The following is a 15,603-nucleotide window of genomic DNA, read 5'->3' on the forward strand; positions in this document are numbered from 1 at the left end:
CAGTCCGCAATAGGCTGAGAGAGGCTGGACTGCGGGCCTGTAGGCATATTCTAAGGCAGGTCTTCACTAGACATCACCGGCAACAACATCGCCAATGGGCCCAAACCCATCGTCGCTGGACCAGACAGGACTGGCAAAAAGTGCTCTTCACTGAGGAGTCGTGGTTTTGTCTCACCAGGGGTGATGGTCGGATTCGCGTTTATAGTTGAAGGAATGAGCGTTACATCGAGGCATGTACTCTGGAGCGGGATCGATTTGGAAGTGGAGGGTCCGTCATGGTCTGGGGCGGTATGTCACAACATCATCGGACTGAGCTTGTCGTCATTGAAGGCAATCTCATGCTGTGAGTTACAGGGAAGACATCCTTCTCCCTCATGTGGTACCCTTCCTGCAGGCTCATCCTGACATGACCCTCCAGCATGACAATGCCACCAGCCATACTCCTTGTTCTGTGCGTGATTTCCTGCAAGACAGGAATGTCAGTGTTCTGCCATGGCCAGCGAAGAGCCCGGATCTCAATCCCATTGAGCACGTCTGGGACCTGTTAGATTGGAGGGTGAAGGCTAGGGCCATTCCCCCCAGAAATGTCTGCGAACTTGCAGGTGCCTTGGTGGAAGAGTGGGGTAACATCTCACAGCAAGAACTGGCAAATCTTGTGCAGTCCATGAGGAGGAAATGCACTGCAGTCCTTAATACAGCTGGTGGCCACACCATATACTGACTGTTACTTTTGATTTGGACCCCCCCCCCCTCCCATTGTTCAGGAATACATTGTTCCATTTCTGTTAGTCACATGTCTGTGGAACTTGTTCAGTTTATGTCAGAGTTGTTGAATCTTGTTATGTTCATACAAATCCTTACACATGTCAAGTTTGCTGAAAATAAACGCGATTAACAGTGAGAGGACGTTTCTTTTTTTGCTGAGTTTATATAGGGGATACAACGTTCCCAGCTCTGCAGATTTTGCAAGGAGGCAGAGTTATTAGATCATTTATTTTGGTATTGTCCATATGTAGCTAATTTTTGGTCATAGGTCCAGGAATGGCTGAAGAATTGCAACATTAACCTAGAGCTAACACTGCAGATGGCACTACTGGGTGATTTCAAAAGTCAGTCAATCGATCAATAATATAATAATTATTTTAGCAAAAAATTTTACCTTTAATTTACAATCTGTAGAAACTATGAGAATAGAAAGGTTCAGAACTTTTGTGAAACATCACAGTGCAGTTGAAAAAAATCTGGCCAATAGAAATCCGGTGCTGGCAGAGTTCCTCTGTCCAGTGTCTGTGTTCTTTTGCCCATCTTAATATTTTATTTTTATTGGCCAGTCTGAGATATGGCTTTTTCTTTGCAACTCTGCCTAGAAGGCCAGCATCCCGGAGTCACCTTTTCACTGTTGACGTTGAGACTAGAGGTCGACCGATTATGATTTTTCAACGCCGGTACCGATTATTGGAGGACCAAAAAAAGCCGATACCGATTAAATTGGCCGATTTAATTTTTTTTTATTTGTAATAATGACAATTACAACAATACTGAATGAACACTTATTTTAACTTAATATAATACATGAATAAAATCAATTTAGCCTCAAATAAATAATGAAACATGTTCAATTTGGTTTAAATAATGCAAAAACAAAGTGTTGGAGAAGAAAGTAAAAGTGCAATATGTGCCATGTAAAAAAGCTAACGTTTAAGTTCATTGCTCAGAACATTAGAACATATGAAAGCTGGTGGTTCCTTTTAACATGAGTCTTCAATATTCACAGGTAAGAAGTTTTAGATTGTAGTTATTATAGGAATTATAGGACTATTTATTTCTATACCATTGGTATTTCATATACCTTTGACTATTGGATGTTCTTACAGGCACTTTAGTATTGCCAGTGTAACAGTATGGCTTTCGTCCCTCTCCTCGCCCCTACCTAGGCTCGAACCAGGAACATATCGACAACAGCCACCCTCAAAGCATCGTTACCCATCGCTCCAGAAAAGCCGCGGCCCTTGCAGAGCAAGGGGAACAACGACTCCAAGTCTCAGAGCGAGTGACGTCACCGATTGAAATGCAATTAGCGCGTACCCCGCTAACTAACTAGCCGTTACACCAGCCTCATCTCAAAGAGTTGATAGGCTTGAAGTCATAAACAGCTCAATGCTTGAAGCATTGCGAAGAGCTGCTGGCAAAACGCACGAAAGTGCTGTTTGAATGAATGCGTACGAGCCTGCTGCTGCCTACCATCGCTCAGTCAGACTGCACTATCAAATCATTGACTTAATTATAACATAATAACACACAGAAATACGAGTCATAGGTCATTAATATGGTAGAATCCGGAAACTATCATCTCAAAACGTTTATTCTTTCAGTGAAATACAGAACCGTTGGGTATTTTATCTAACGGGTGGCATCCATAAGTCTAAATATTCCTGTTACATTGCACAACCTTCAATGTTATGTCATAAGTACGTAAAATTCTGGCAAATTAGTTCGCAATGAGCCAGGCGGCCCAAACTGTTGCATATACCCTGACTCTGCGTGCAATGAACGCAAGAGAAGTGACACAATTTCACCTGGTTAATATTGCCTGCTAACCTGGATTTCTTTCAGCTAAATATGCAGGTTTAAAAATATATATTTGTGTATTGATTTTAAGAAAGGCATTGATGTTTATGGTTAGGTACACGGAGCAACGACAGACCTTTTTCGCGAATGCATCAATTATATGCAACGCAGGACACGCTAGATAAACTAGTAATATCATCAACCATGTGTAGTTAACTAGTGATTATGATTGATTGTTTTTTATAAGATACGTTTAATGCTAGCTAGCAGCTTACCTTGGCTTCTTACTGCATTCGCGTAACAGGCAGACTCCTCGTGGAGTGCAATGTAAGGCAGGTGGTTAGAGCGTTGGACTAGTAACCGTAAGGTTGCAAGATTGAATCCCCGAGCTGACAAGGTACAAATCTGTCGTTCTGCCCCTGAACAGGTAGTTAACCCACCGTTCCTAGGCCGTCATTGATAATAAGAATGTGTTCTTAACTGACTTGCCTCGTTAAAAAAAAAGGCATTTTTTTTTTTTAAATACAGATTTTTGTTTCTGGCCATTTTGAGCCTGTAATTGAACCCACAAATGCTGATGCTCCAGATACTCAACTAGTCTAAAGAAGGCCAGTTTTATTGCTTCTTTAATCAGAACAGTTTTCGACTGTGCTAACATAATTGGAAAAGGGTTTTCTAATGATCAATTAGCCCTTTAAAATGATCAACTTGGATTAGCTAACACAATGTGCCATTGGAACACAGGAGTGATGGTTGCTGATAATGGGCCTCTGTACACCTATGTAGATATTCCATTAAAAATCAGCCGTTTCCAGCTACAATAGTCATTTACAACATTAACAATGTCTACACTGTATTTCTGATCAATTTGATGTTATATTAAAGGAAAAAATATGTGCTTTTCTTTCAAAAACAAGGACATTTCTAAGTGACCCCAAACTTTTGAACGGTAGTGTATATATAAATATATGTACACCGAAAATATATGGGAGATTGGAAATGATGCAGACAATTACTTTGATGGAAGCTACAATCTATCCTCAATATTAAAATTGATCCACCCTTTTAAGAAAATACAAAAAATAGAATAAAAAATAATCCCATGTCTACATTCAACTAGTAATGGTCATTGATAAAGATGTTTTTTTTTTTTAATTTGTAAAAAAAAAAATACTCTGTTTGGAGTGTTGCCTTGCATTGCAGAATACTATTCAGTATTCTGGACCATAATTATGTAGTTCCACTTCGTTTGACATTCTAAAAAACATTCCAGATGACAACACTTGTGTTACAATACGATAGATTTTGATCAAGAAATCTGACTGTTTCAGATTGTCACATCCATAACGGAGAGTTTCACATCCATAATCGTTGCTTCTCCTCTCCAAAGTAATAATGCAAGACAATCTTTTCAAAATGGTTGTTTTTGTGTTCAGTCAAGCCGTTCATTCTAAAAGACTTACAAACACAGACTTTTTTCTAATATGTTCAATCTCCCCTGAAATCTTGTACATTTCATGTCACATCCATTTTTTAAAATTTATTTAACTAAGCAAGTCAGTTAAGAACAAAATTCTTATTTACAATGACGGCCTACTCTGGCCAAACCCGGATGACGCTGTGCCAATTGCGCCCCGCCCTATGGGACTCCCAATCACGGCCGGTTGTGATACAGCCTGAAATCAAACCAGGGTCTGTAGTGACGCCTCTAGCACTGAGAAGCAGTGCCGAGGACCTCTGCGCCACTCAGGACCAAAAGCGTATTTGCTTTATTTCTTATGTCACATCTATAATGCTGGAATAGCCCAAAGAATGGTCAAATAAAGAGTACATAGACAGAGCAAGCCTATTAGTTACAGTACTACTATAGCAAGTGATGGGTATTCAACCCTAAATCGTTTACCAGTTGCAGCCTTGTCCAGATTCTTCTTGCCTTGCGTGAAAGGGCAGGGCAATATCTTTGCAGGGGTGTAAGTGTTCAAAGGAGTTTTTTTCGCAGCTGTCGAACACAAAAAAAAAGACATTGAGATGCGAGCGGCAACAAATTACCGTTGATAATTTGTACTGTACGATGAGCAGCGATAAGTACCTGGGGAGGAGGCAGAGATGTCCAGGAGTGACTCATGAGATGCAGCGATGGAAGCCAGGAAGTCGTCTATCTGTTTCAGCGAGAGCGAGTTGTGCAGGGTCTCCAGGGGGCATATGGACGGAACCATGGAGTACAGCTCAAAACCTAGAGGGTGGAAACGCCTCCAGACGATAAGCCGACAATACGGAGAACACTACAAGCCCTCTGGGGACTACTCATGACAGAGAACATTGTATTATTTGAAAATCGGCAGACAAAAATCACAATGCTTCCATTATCTCCAAGTGACAGCAAACAAAATAAAACACTACCGACAAAAATCAGATCTGATTGAGGTGAATACTGTAGGATGCAGGCAGATGTATGATACAAAGTATATCCCACTGAAAGCAATACCCATCACGACTGTCACAGCCAGGATGAGAAGAAACACAAGAGTGAATGTTAACCTAGTTGGGAATACAGTTTGGTTTATATAGCCCTGAAGCCTTTGATGGACGTTGGGGAGAGATTGAACAAAGTGGTCTAACAAACACCACAATATCGTTCAGGAGAAAAAGCGGTCTTAATTTTTTTTATTTTACATTTAATTTAAAAGCTACAAGTTGTAACTTTTTGGGCAACCTGATGAAATTTGCATAAAAATATGAGTTATAGATCTGTTACTCTCATTGAAAGCAAGTCTAAGAAGAGGTAGATCTGTTCTATTTCTATGCTTCCCGTTCATAAGTTTTGTTTTTGCGTCTTTTACTTTGGGTTTTGTACACCAGCTTCAAATACAATGAAAATACAATATTTGTGGTTATTGAAAATATTTCCGCAGCGGTTTAGATGGTACCATGATTCTCTCTATACATTGCTTGTTTTGCCACCAAAGTGTAAATAAATGTGTCTGAGACACTGCAAGACAAAGGTGATGACGCAGAAAACATTTTTCAGTTAGTATGTTACAATGAGCATGGCTTCTCTGGTTAAAACAACGGAGGGCAAAAGGGGACATTTATTTGATCACTAAAAAACAGCATCAAAATCTTCCCCATTAGCATGTCATTGAGTCAATACATTGAACAAAATAGGTTTGCTAAATATATAACTAAAATCAATTGAGCTTATCATTTTAAGCAATAACCACATTTATTTGTATGAATACCTCCCCAATGAGTAACACACCATGGATGAAAAACATGGGTACTCTGTAGAAAGACACATTTTGCGATATGATGTAAATTAATATAAAAAATATTAGATTTGAACAAAGTTCCTTTATCATTAAAAACGTATTTGTTGGCCAAGTGTGAAAATATTTGCAGGGATGTATAACACTGTAGTTACACTATATGATCCCTCAGGAAAAGGTATATATTGGATCTTCCCCCTTTCTTATTAAACTTCTAACTTTCCCTATAACAAGAAATATACAGTTGAAGTCGGAAGTTTGCATACACCTTAGCCAAATACATTTAAACTCAGCTTTTCACAATTCCTGACATTTAATCCTAGTTAAAATTCCCTGTTTTAGGTCAGTTAGGATCACCACTTTCTTTTAAGAATGTGAAATGTCAGAATAATAGTATAGATAAATGATTTATTACAGCTTTTATATTTCATCACATTCACAGTGGGACAGATGTTCATAAACACTCAATTAGTATTTGGTAACATTGCCTTTGAATTGTTTAACTTCGGTCAATCATTTCGGGTAGCCTTGCACAAGCTTCCACAATAAGTTGGGTGAATTTTGGCCCATTCCTCCTGACAGAGCTGGTGTAACTGAGTCAGGTTTGTAGACGACCTTGCTCGCAAACGCTTTTTCAGTTCTGCCCACACATTTTCTATAGGCTTGAGGTCAGGGCTTTGTGATGGCCACTCCAATACCTTGACTTTGTTGTCCTTAAGCCATTTTGCCAAGTATGGAAGTATGCTTGGGGTCATTGTCCATTTGGAAGACCCATTTGCGACCAAGCTTCAACTTCCTGACTGATGTCTTGAGATGTTGCTTCAATGTTTTCACAATGTCCTCCCTCATGATGCCATCTATTTTGTGAAGTGCACCAGTCCCTCCTGCAGCAAAGCACCCCCACAACATGATGCTGCCACCCCCGTGCTTCATGGTTGGGATGGTGTTCTACGGCTTGCAAGCCTTCCCCTTTTTCCTGAAAACATAACGACGGTCATTATGGCCAAACAGTTCTATTTTTGTTTCATCAGACCAGAGGAAATTTTTCCAAAAAGTATGATCTTTGTCCCCATGTGCAGTTGCAAACCGTAGTCTGGCTTTTTTATGCCGATTTTGGAGCAGTGGCTTCTTCCTTGCTGAGCGCCCTTTCGGGTTGTCGATATAGGACTCTTTACTGTGGATATAAATACTCTTGTACATGTTTCCTCCAGCATCTTCACAAGGTCCTTTGCTGTTGTTCTGGGATTGATTTGCACTTTTCGCACCAAAGTACGTTCATCTCTAGGAGACAGAACACATCTCCTTCCTGAGCGGTATGACGTCTGCGTGGTCCCATGGTGTTTATACTTGTGTACTATTGTTTGTACAAATGAACGTGGTACCTTCAGGCGTTTGGAAATTGCTCCCAAGGATGAACCAGACTTGTGGAGGTCTACAATTTTTTTTCTGAGGTCTTGGCTGATTTCTTTTGATTTTCCCATGATGTCAAGCAAAGAGGCACTGAGTTTGAAGGTAGGCCTTGAAATACATCCACAGGTACACCTCCAATTGACTCAAACGATGTCAATTAGCCTATCAGAAGCTTCTAAAGCCATGACATCATTTTCTTGAATTTTCCAAGCTGTTGAAAGGCACAGTCAACTTAGTGTATGTAAACTTCTGACCTACTGGAATACAGTGAATTATATTTATAATTTTTACTTATATTTTTTATTATATCTGTAAACAATTGTTGGAAAAATTACTTGTGTCATGCACAAAGTAGATGTCCTAACCAACTTGCCAAAACTATAGTCTGTTAACAATATATTTGTGGAGTGGTTGAAAAACAAGTTTTAATGACTCCAACCTAAGTGTATGTAAACTTCCCGACTTCAACTGTATATTAAGTAAATATATAAAGTACCAGTCAAAAGTTTGGACACACCTACTCAAAGCATTCCAGGCAAAGCTGGTTGAGAGAATGCCAAGATTGTGCAATGCTGTCATCAAGGCAAAGGGTGACTACTTTGAAAACCTCAAATATATTTTGATTTGTTTAACACTTTTTTGGTTACTACATCATTCCATATGTGTTATTTCATAGTTTTGACATCTTCACTATTATTCTATAATGTAGATAATAGTAAAAAAATATAGAAAAATCCTTGAGTAGGTGTGTCCAAACTTTTGACTGGTACTGCATATGCCTGAAATTAACAGTAACAATGATAACAAATCTTAATATTTTATCAACAAATATACTAAACCTTTTTTGGACTGTAGGACATGTACTGTATGGCTGTGGTTTAGATTACTTATCATAGACAGCACCTGTCAACAGCACCAAATAGAATTATCATTTTCATGAGCAAAAGTGTTCTGAGGGGCAGGACTAAAGCACACAGCTACTCAAGGTATTTCCATAGCCAAGGGTCTGAGGAAAGGAGAAAACAGGGAAGACTACGTTGAAGAGACTGTGGAGGTCTAGACTGAGAAAGGAAGCTGAACTATACACAACAGAAATCTATATGAACTAAAAACACCAAACAACGTTCAGACAAGATATAAATGGGTAAATTAAACATAATAAAACACTTACCACAGAACATACTGGAAAAGACTGACCCATTTAGAAAAGCAGAAAAAAACGATAATCCAAAATGATCAAATTAGTGCAAATTGATTTAATGTACAAAATCATATTTTGTTGCATCAAAATTACAGCGTTAACCACAAACTGAGGTGACTGACAGGTTTATGCGGCCCAAATGTACGAAAATATTAATCCCAGATATCACATTGATTTAAAAAGTTGCCTTTACATAAAAATATATAAAAGTGCAATAGATACTATAGCTAAATTTGACTAGATTAGCAGCATTACCATAGTTGCCTAGATTAACAGAATTACCACATTTGACTAGATTAGCAGCATTACCATATTTGCCATAGACTAAAAGCATCACTACATTTGCCTAGATTAGCAGCATTACTACATTTACCTAGATTAGCAGCATTACTACATTTACCTGATTAGCAGCATTACCATATTTGACTAGATTAGCAGCATTGTTATATTTGCCATGGACTAAAAGCATCACTACATTTGCCTAGATTAGCAGCATTACTACATTTACCTAGATTAGCAGCATTACTACATTTACCTAGATTAGCAGCATTACTACATTTACCTGATTAGCAGCATTACTACATTTGACTAGATTAGCAGCATTACCACATTTACCTGATTAGCAGCATTACTACATTTACCTGATTAGCAGCATTACTACATTTGCCTAGATTAGCAGCATTACCACATTTGACTAGATTAGCAGCATTACCATATTTGACTAGATTAGCAGCATTACCATATTTGACTAGATTAGCAGCATTACCACATTTGACTAGATTAGCAGCATTACCATATTTGACTAGATCAGCAGCATTACAAGATCAACGGTATAACTATTTGCCATACCTCTAAAGGAACATTTAGATTGGCAACATTGTTGTGATACAGTCACCCAACTCCAACACAACAAAAGTCATCAAGAAAAAATTGAAGGCCATATTCAAACCAAACTACAGCACTTTGACTATTAAAATGAACAGATAAGCAGGGGACAGGTCTAGCTAGCCTAGCAGGTCACAAAATAGCTCCATGTAATCCTAAACTATAGCGTGACAAACAGGAGGACTTTTCAGGCGAACAAAAGAAGCACATGATCTTGGAGGGCTGCATGAGCATTCAGAAGTCTCAATGTTTAGGATCACATTCCCTGTGCACTGCTTTGACACTAGCAGAGGATCTCATGAGGAGGGAAGATTCTATCCAGATCAAAATGACAACAGGGATGAGGTAAGGATGCATCTTAATTAACAAAAGCAAACATACCATTGGTTGGGTGTCGCGCAAATGAGATAGAAAATCGTTTTACAGCAGACCCACGCGTGGCCTCTGAGAAAGAGAAAAACAGGTACCTGAAATGTACAACAGCTAAAAGGAATAGAGGTTAGGAAAAGGCAAAATAAATCAAGTATTAGAAGGCATGCAGGTGAGAAAGGTGGGAAACGGAGCGCTTGTTTTAGTAGTGAGTTAACTGTTGGGATTCTCTCAGCCAGAGCAAAGTTTGTGAAGATTAACAATTGTTATCTGCTAAGGGGGGGTAGGACGGAAACATTTCTAAAAAGGCCATTGGACACCTGTTGGTCCCACACTTCATTGGACCTTGCATTGGGCAGAATCCAACCCAAACCACATCTACTGTAGCCTCTGTACATTCACCACCTGCCTTCCACCAACTCGTTTTCCTACATTTACCTTGCTGGTGCTTCGGCATCTTTCCACTGCTATAAATTATTACAAATAGGATACATTCTATGTGACAGTGCAAAGAATCCTGGATTTTACGGGGTAATAAATTAAAAGTTTGATGATCCTGATCAATTTGCGTCAAACTAAAAGGAAAAGCTGTTCATTTTTGACAGCCACAATCTAAGAAATGTGGATTTTCTTCATGACTCAAACAGATGGTTTAGCAAGCCATGACACCCATCATCTCAGATTGTTCTGAAATAATTTCTGTAGTTATAAACAGATAAGAATAGCATTCCTGAAACATTATTTTGTTTTAAATTAATCTCTTATAATTTGAGTGCAGCCAAATTTGCCCTTTTGATTTGTGGTCATTCACATAATATTCAACAAATACAGTACCCAACTTTCTACCACCGAGTAAGACCAGTGGTGTAAACTACTTAAAGTAGCTCTTTTTTACTTAAGTCGTTTTTGGAAGAATCTGTACTTTAACTTCCCTATTTATATTTTTGACTACTTAAAAAAAAAAAGAAAACCGTACCGTCTGGTTTGCCTAATAAGGAATTTGAAATGATGTATACTTTTACTTTTGATACTTAAGTATATTTTAGCAATTACATATACTTCCGATACTGAAGTATATTTCAAACCAAATACCTTTAGACTTAGTATATTAGTAGTATATTACTGGGTGACTTTTACGCGAGTCATTTTCTGTTAAGGTATCTTTACTTATACTCAAGTATGACAATTGGGTACTTTTCCCCCCATCACTGAGTAAGACATGAGGAATCCACTAAAATGTTCAAAAAGCCACCCATGGACCTCAGCGCCAAAGCCACCACAACAACCTGTATATAGTAGAATTTCTTACATTTGAATAGTAGAATGAAGCTGCATGTTTGTTGTATTGCTTCTTCATCCTTTGTAATGCATTTCCTGCAAATCTGGCTATGTTTTTATTCCCCCTGTTATTAATTGAAATCGCTTGTATTATTTACCATGAATCAGTGTGAAAGTACCAGGTTTTTAACCACTAAATTCCACTGTTCCTGCTACTGCCGCTACACCCTTTTCTCCACTTTGCTGTCTGTTGTATTTATTAAATGGAACACGACCTTTTCTTTGCAACTCTGGGTAGAAAAGCAATAGATTTGGCTCATGATTAAAATAAATGGTGTGATCATCCTCGCAATTCAAAGCCAGTTCTCCATGAAAGCAATTCAGTTTGTCCTTCTCTTATAAACCTATAGCTTCAACCCAACTCTCCTTGACCAGTCCAACAAGTGGCCTCTCTCTGAGACAGCTATCCCTATGCAATTCTCAAGACGTTTCATACAAGCTCAAAACTTTGGAGAAATGAGTTTGTGACTAAAATGTGACAACCCTAATTCAATTATAAACCATTGCATGGCAGTTGTTTACTAATAATTGTATTGAAAAACACATCTCCATACTTAGTAGGGATGCAACGGTACAGTAGACCCACGGTTTGGTATGTATCACAGTTTGTGGGCAACGGTAACGGTACGGTTTCTTTGTATTTAAGTAAAGTGTGCGTTTGTATGACTCTCATACAAGGGATGCGTTTGCAACACGTAGCTCTAATCTAATCTCCTAATCTAGTACATAGTGAACCATCACAGTGAGGTAACTTCCAGTACATAGTGAACCATCACAGTGAGGTAGCTTCCAGTACATAGTGAACCATCACAGTGAGGTAGCTTCCAGTACATAGTGAACCATCAGTGAGGTAGCTTCCAGCACATAGTGAACCATCACAGTGAGGTAGCTTCCAGCGCATAGTGAACCGTCACAGTGAGGTAGCTTCCAGTACATAGTGAACCATCACAGTGAAGTAGCTTCCAGCACATAGTGAACCGTCACAGTGAGGTAGCTTCCAGGACATAGTGAACCATCACAGTGAGGTAGCTTCCAGTACATAGGGAACCATCACAGTGAGGTAGCTTCCAGTACATAGGGAACCATCACAGTGAGGTAGCTTCCAGTACATAGTGAACCATCAGTGAGGTAGCTTCCAGCACATAGTGAACCGTCACAGTGAGGTAGCTTCCAGCACATAGTGAACCGTCACAGTGAGGTAGCTTCCAGTACATAGTGAACCATCACAGTGAGGTAGCTTCCAGTACATAGTGAACCATCACAGTGAGGTAGCTTCCAGCACATAGTGAACCGTCACAGTGAGGTAGCTTCCAGCACATAGTGAACCGTCACAGTGAGGTAGCTTCCAGTAATAGTGAACCGTCACAGTGAGGTAGCTTCCAGTACATAGTGAACCGTCACAGTGAGGTAGCTTCCAGCACATAGTGAACCGTCACAGTGAGGTAGCTTCCAGTACATAGTGAACCGTCACAGTGAGGTAGCTTCCAGCACATAGTGAACCGTCACAGTGAGGTAGCTTCCAGCACATAGTGAACCGTCACAGCGAGGTAGCTTCCAGTACATAGTGAACCATCACAGTGAGGTAGCTTCCAGTACATAGTGAACCATCACAGTGAGGTAGCTTTGAGTTCCTCTGGAGGTTCAACTATCCGTGGAGAGAGGTATATAGGGTGTCTGTATCAATTTGTTTTCATTTTCTCTCCGTGATGTTTCATAGAGTTTGGGAATTACTTTGCTACTGAAATGTGTGCGGGAGGGGACATTGTAACGCGGTTTAAGAAAATCATCAGGTGACGAAATCCCGAGTCAGTAACCACCGAATAGGGCGGCAAATCTTTGGCTATGATGAATACCCCCACTGCTTTTGTTATTTCTTTATGTTTTTCTGAATTTGTCGCAAATTGTTGTTGGAAGGCAGCAACGAGAGATTGTTGTGTTTTTCGCAAACGAGTGGACTCTCTTTGCTCCAGCTTTACCTACAAGGGATACAGCCGGGTGACGGCCACGTAAATGACACATCACGTTTGAAGTGTTTCCACTCGAGTAGCTGACAGGGGCAAAGCAATGCTTGCAGACTGTACTTTGTTTGTTTACGGTCTTCTTACCCTCGTCATCGTATTGCACGCTGAATCCAACATTTCCCACACAGCGGATTTGAAAGACAGCGGTATCTCGTCAAATGTGCTTTTTTTTGTGTGTTTCCCCTCTCTTCATGGGGCCCCTTTAGGGCAGTTTCCTACTGAGATGTCATTGCAAATCGTACATTGGTTGTTTAAGGGGGAGGGGGTTGTGGTTGACACATTTTGAGACATTGCTGTGGAGTAAAGTCTGTCAGCCCTCAGGAGTCCCCTAACGGCCTGGGGCCCCAAGCAGTTGCTGTGTACTATTGCATCCCTAATATTTAGTGTGATTAGTGACATTTACCATTAAACCCAACCCAGCCCCAATACCATTACACTTGCAAAACACTATAGAGTTTGTGTTTGGGACTTTTACAATTGAAACCATTAGAATTGATGTAGCCTAATGGTTTGCTTGTTCACCAGGAATGAACTAATCCATACCCTTTTTTTAAAGGGAATAAAACACACAAAGGGGCCGTTTCCTGGACACAAGTTAAGCCTAAGAGAAGGACAAACTGAATCACTTTTCATGGAGGACTGGTTTCTATTGTGAGGATGACCACACAATGTATTTTCATCATGAGCAAAAGCTATTGGTTTTCTACCCAAGGTTGCAGAGGAAATGTTGTGATCCATTTAATAAAACACAAGAGACCAGCAAAACGGATAAAAGCATCAGGAACAGCGACATCTAGTGGGCAAAACAAATTTATTGTAAACAATGCAAGCGACTTCAATGGCCGATTTCAAAATTCACCCGATTCACAGGGAATACATTACGAATGATGAATAAGCAATAGTCCAAGCAGCAGATCCATAATATTTGTCAAACAGAGACCTGATACTGTATACAGGTTGTTGGGGTGGGATTGGCGTGGTTGTTGGGGTGGGATTGGCGTGGCTGTTGGGGTGGGATTGGAGTGGTTGTTGGGGTGGGATTGGCGTGGTTGTTGGGGTGGGGTGTCCGTGGGTGGCCTTTTTACCATTTTATTGAATTCCTCATGTCTTACTTATTGTTAGTAAGAATTATGGTCTAAATCGGATATTAGGTACTACATTTATTAAAGATTATATGAATCTTATAAATAAAATAAATGGACAACTTGGGTACAATCAATTAGCTTAATTGCTCAGATATCAAATTACATTATATACACAAAAATGTGTGAATTCGGCTATTTCAGCTACATCCATTGCTGACAGGTGTATAAAATCGAGCACATAGCCATGCAATCTCCATAGACAAACATTGGCAGTAGAATGGCTCAGTGATTATAATTTTTGTTTGTTTGTTGTAATTGTATCCCCTTTTTCTCCACAATTTTGTGATATCCAATTGGTAGTTACGATCTTGTCTCATTGCTGCAACTCCCCAACGGGCTCGGGAGAGGTCGAGTAATGCGTCCTTTGAAAAATGACCCGCCAAGCCGAGCTGCTTCTTAACACCTGGTCGCTTAACCCGGAAGCCAGCCGCACCACTCTGTGGGAGGAAACACTGTTCAACTGAGGTCAGCTTGCAGGTGCACGGCCCGCCACAAGGAGTCACTAGAGCGTGATGAGTCAAGGAACCCTCCCCAAACCCGGACGATGCTAGGCCAATTGTGCACCGCCCTATGGGACTCCTGGTTACGGCCGGCTGTGACACAGCTTGGGATCGAACCACAGGCAGTAGTGACGCCTGCGCCACTCGGGGGGCCAAGCTCAGTGACTTTCAACGTGGCACCATCATAGGATGCCACCTTTCCAGCAATTACTACCTCAAATTTTTGCCTTGCTAGAGCTGCACACAAGCTCACAGAACGGGATCGTGAGTCCTGAGGTGCAACACTCACTACCGAGTTCCAAACTGCCTCTGGAAGTAACACCAACCAAATAACTGTTAGTCAGGAGCTTCATGAAATGGTTTTTTATGGCCGAGCAGCCGCACACAAGCCTAAGATCACCATGCGTAATGCCAAGCGTCGGCTGGAGTGGTGTAAAGCTCGCCCCCATTGGACTCTGGAGCAGTGGAAACGTGTTCTCTGGAGTGATGAATTCACCATCTGGCAGTCTGACGGACGAATCTGGGTTTGGCGGATGCCAGCAGAACGCTACCTGCCCCACTGCATAGTGCCAACTGTAAAGTTGGGTGGAGGAGGAATAATGGTCTGGGGCTGTTTTTCATGGTTCGGGCAAGGAAGGTCCTTTCCTGTTTCAGCATGACAATGCCCCCGTGCACAAAGTGAGGTCCATACAGAAATGCTTTGTCAAGATTAGTGTGGAAAAACTTGACTGGCCTGCACAGAGCCCTGACCTCAACTCTATCGAACACCTGTGGGATGAATTGGAACGCTGACTGCGAGCCAGGCCTAATCGGCCAACATCAGTGCCCTGCCTCACTAATGCTCTTGTGGCTGAATGGAAGCAAGACCCTGCAGCAATACTCCAACATCTAGGGGAAAGC

General features: G+C 40.6%; 1 protein-coding gene across 18 annotated transcripts in view; it reads right to left on the reverse strand.

The window, feature by feature from the left end:
- The window catches only part of ppip5k2 (diphosphoinositol pentakisphosphate kinase 2), a 70,401-nt gene that overhangs the window by 2,722 nt on the left and 52,076 nt on the right, over positions 1 to 15,603 (reverse strand). For 13 of the 18 annotated variants that reach the window (XM_021601598.3, XM_090233662.1, XM_021601597.3 and 10 more), the window contains 2 exons: positions 4,658 to 4,801; positions 4,472 to 4,567 (listed from right to left, as the gene is read on the reverse strand). In XM_021601598.3, the coding sequence (XP_021457273.2) occupies positions 4,472 to 4,567; positions 4,658 to 4,801 (240 nt within the window). Of the gene's footprint in view, positions 1 to 4,471; positions 4,568 to 4,657; positions 4,802 to 9,711; positions 9,775 to 15,603 lie in introns of all 18 variants that reach the window. The other 5 variants (XM_090233663.1, XM_090233658.1, XM_021601592.3 and 2 more) reach the window with 1 other exon arrangement.

Source organism: Oncorhynchus mykiss, chromosome 5, assembly GCF_057628025.1.
Source record: "Oncorhynchus mykiss isolate SJ-2025 chromosome 5, ASM5762802v1, whole genome shotgun sequence".
In the NCBI taxonomy this organism is placed as follows: Eukaryota; Metazoa; Chordata; class Actinopteri; order Salmoniformes; family Salmonidae; genus Oncorhynchus; species Oncorhynchus mykiss.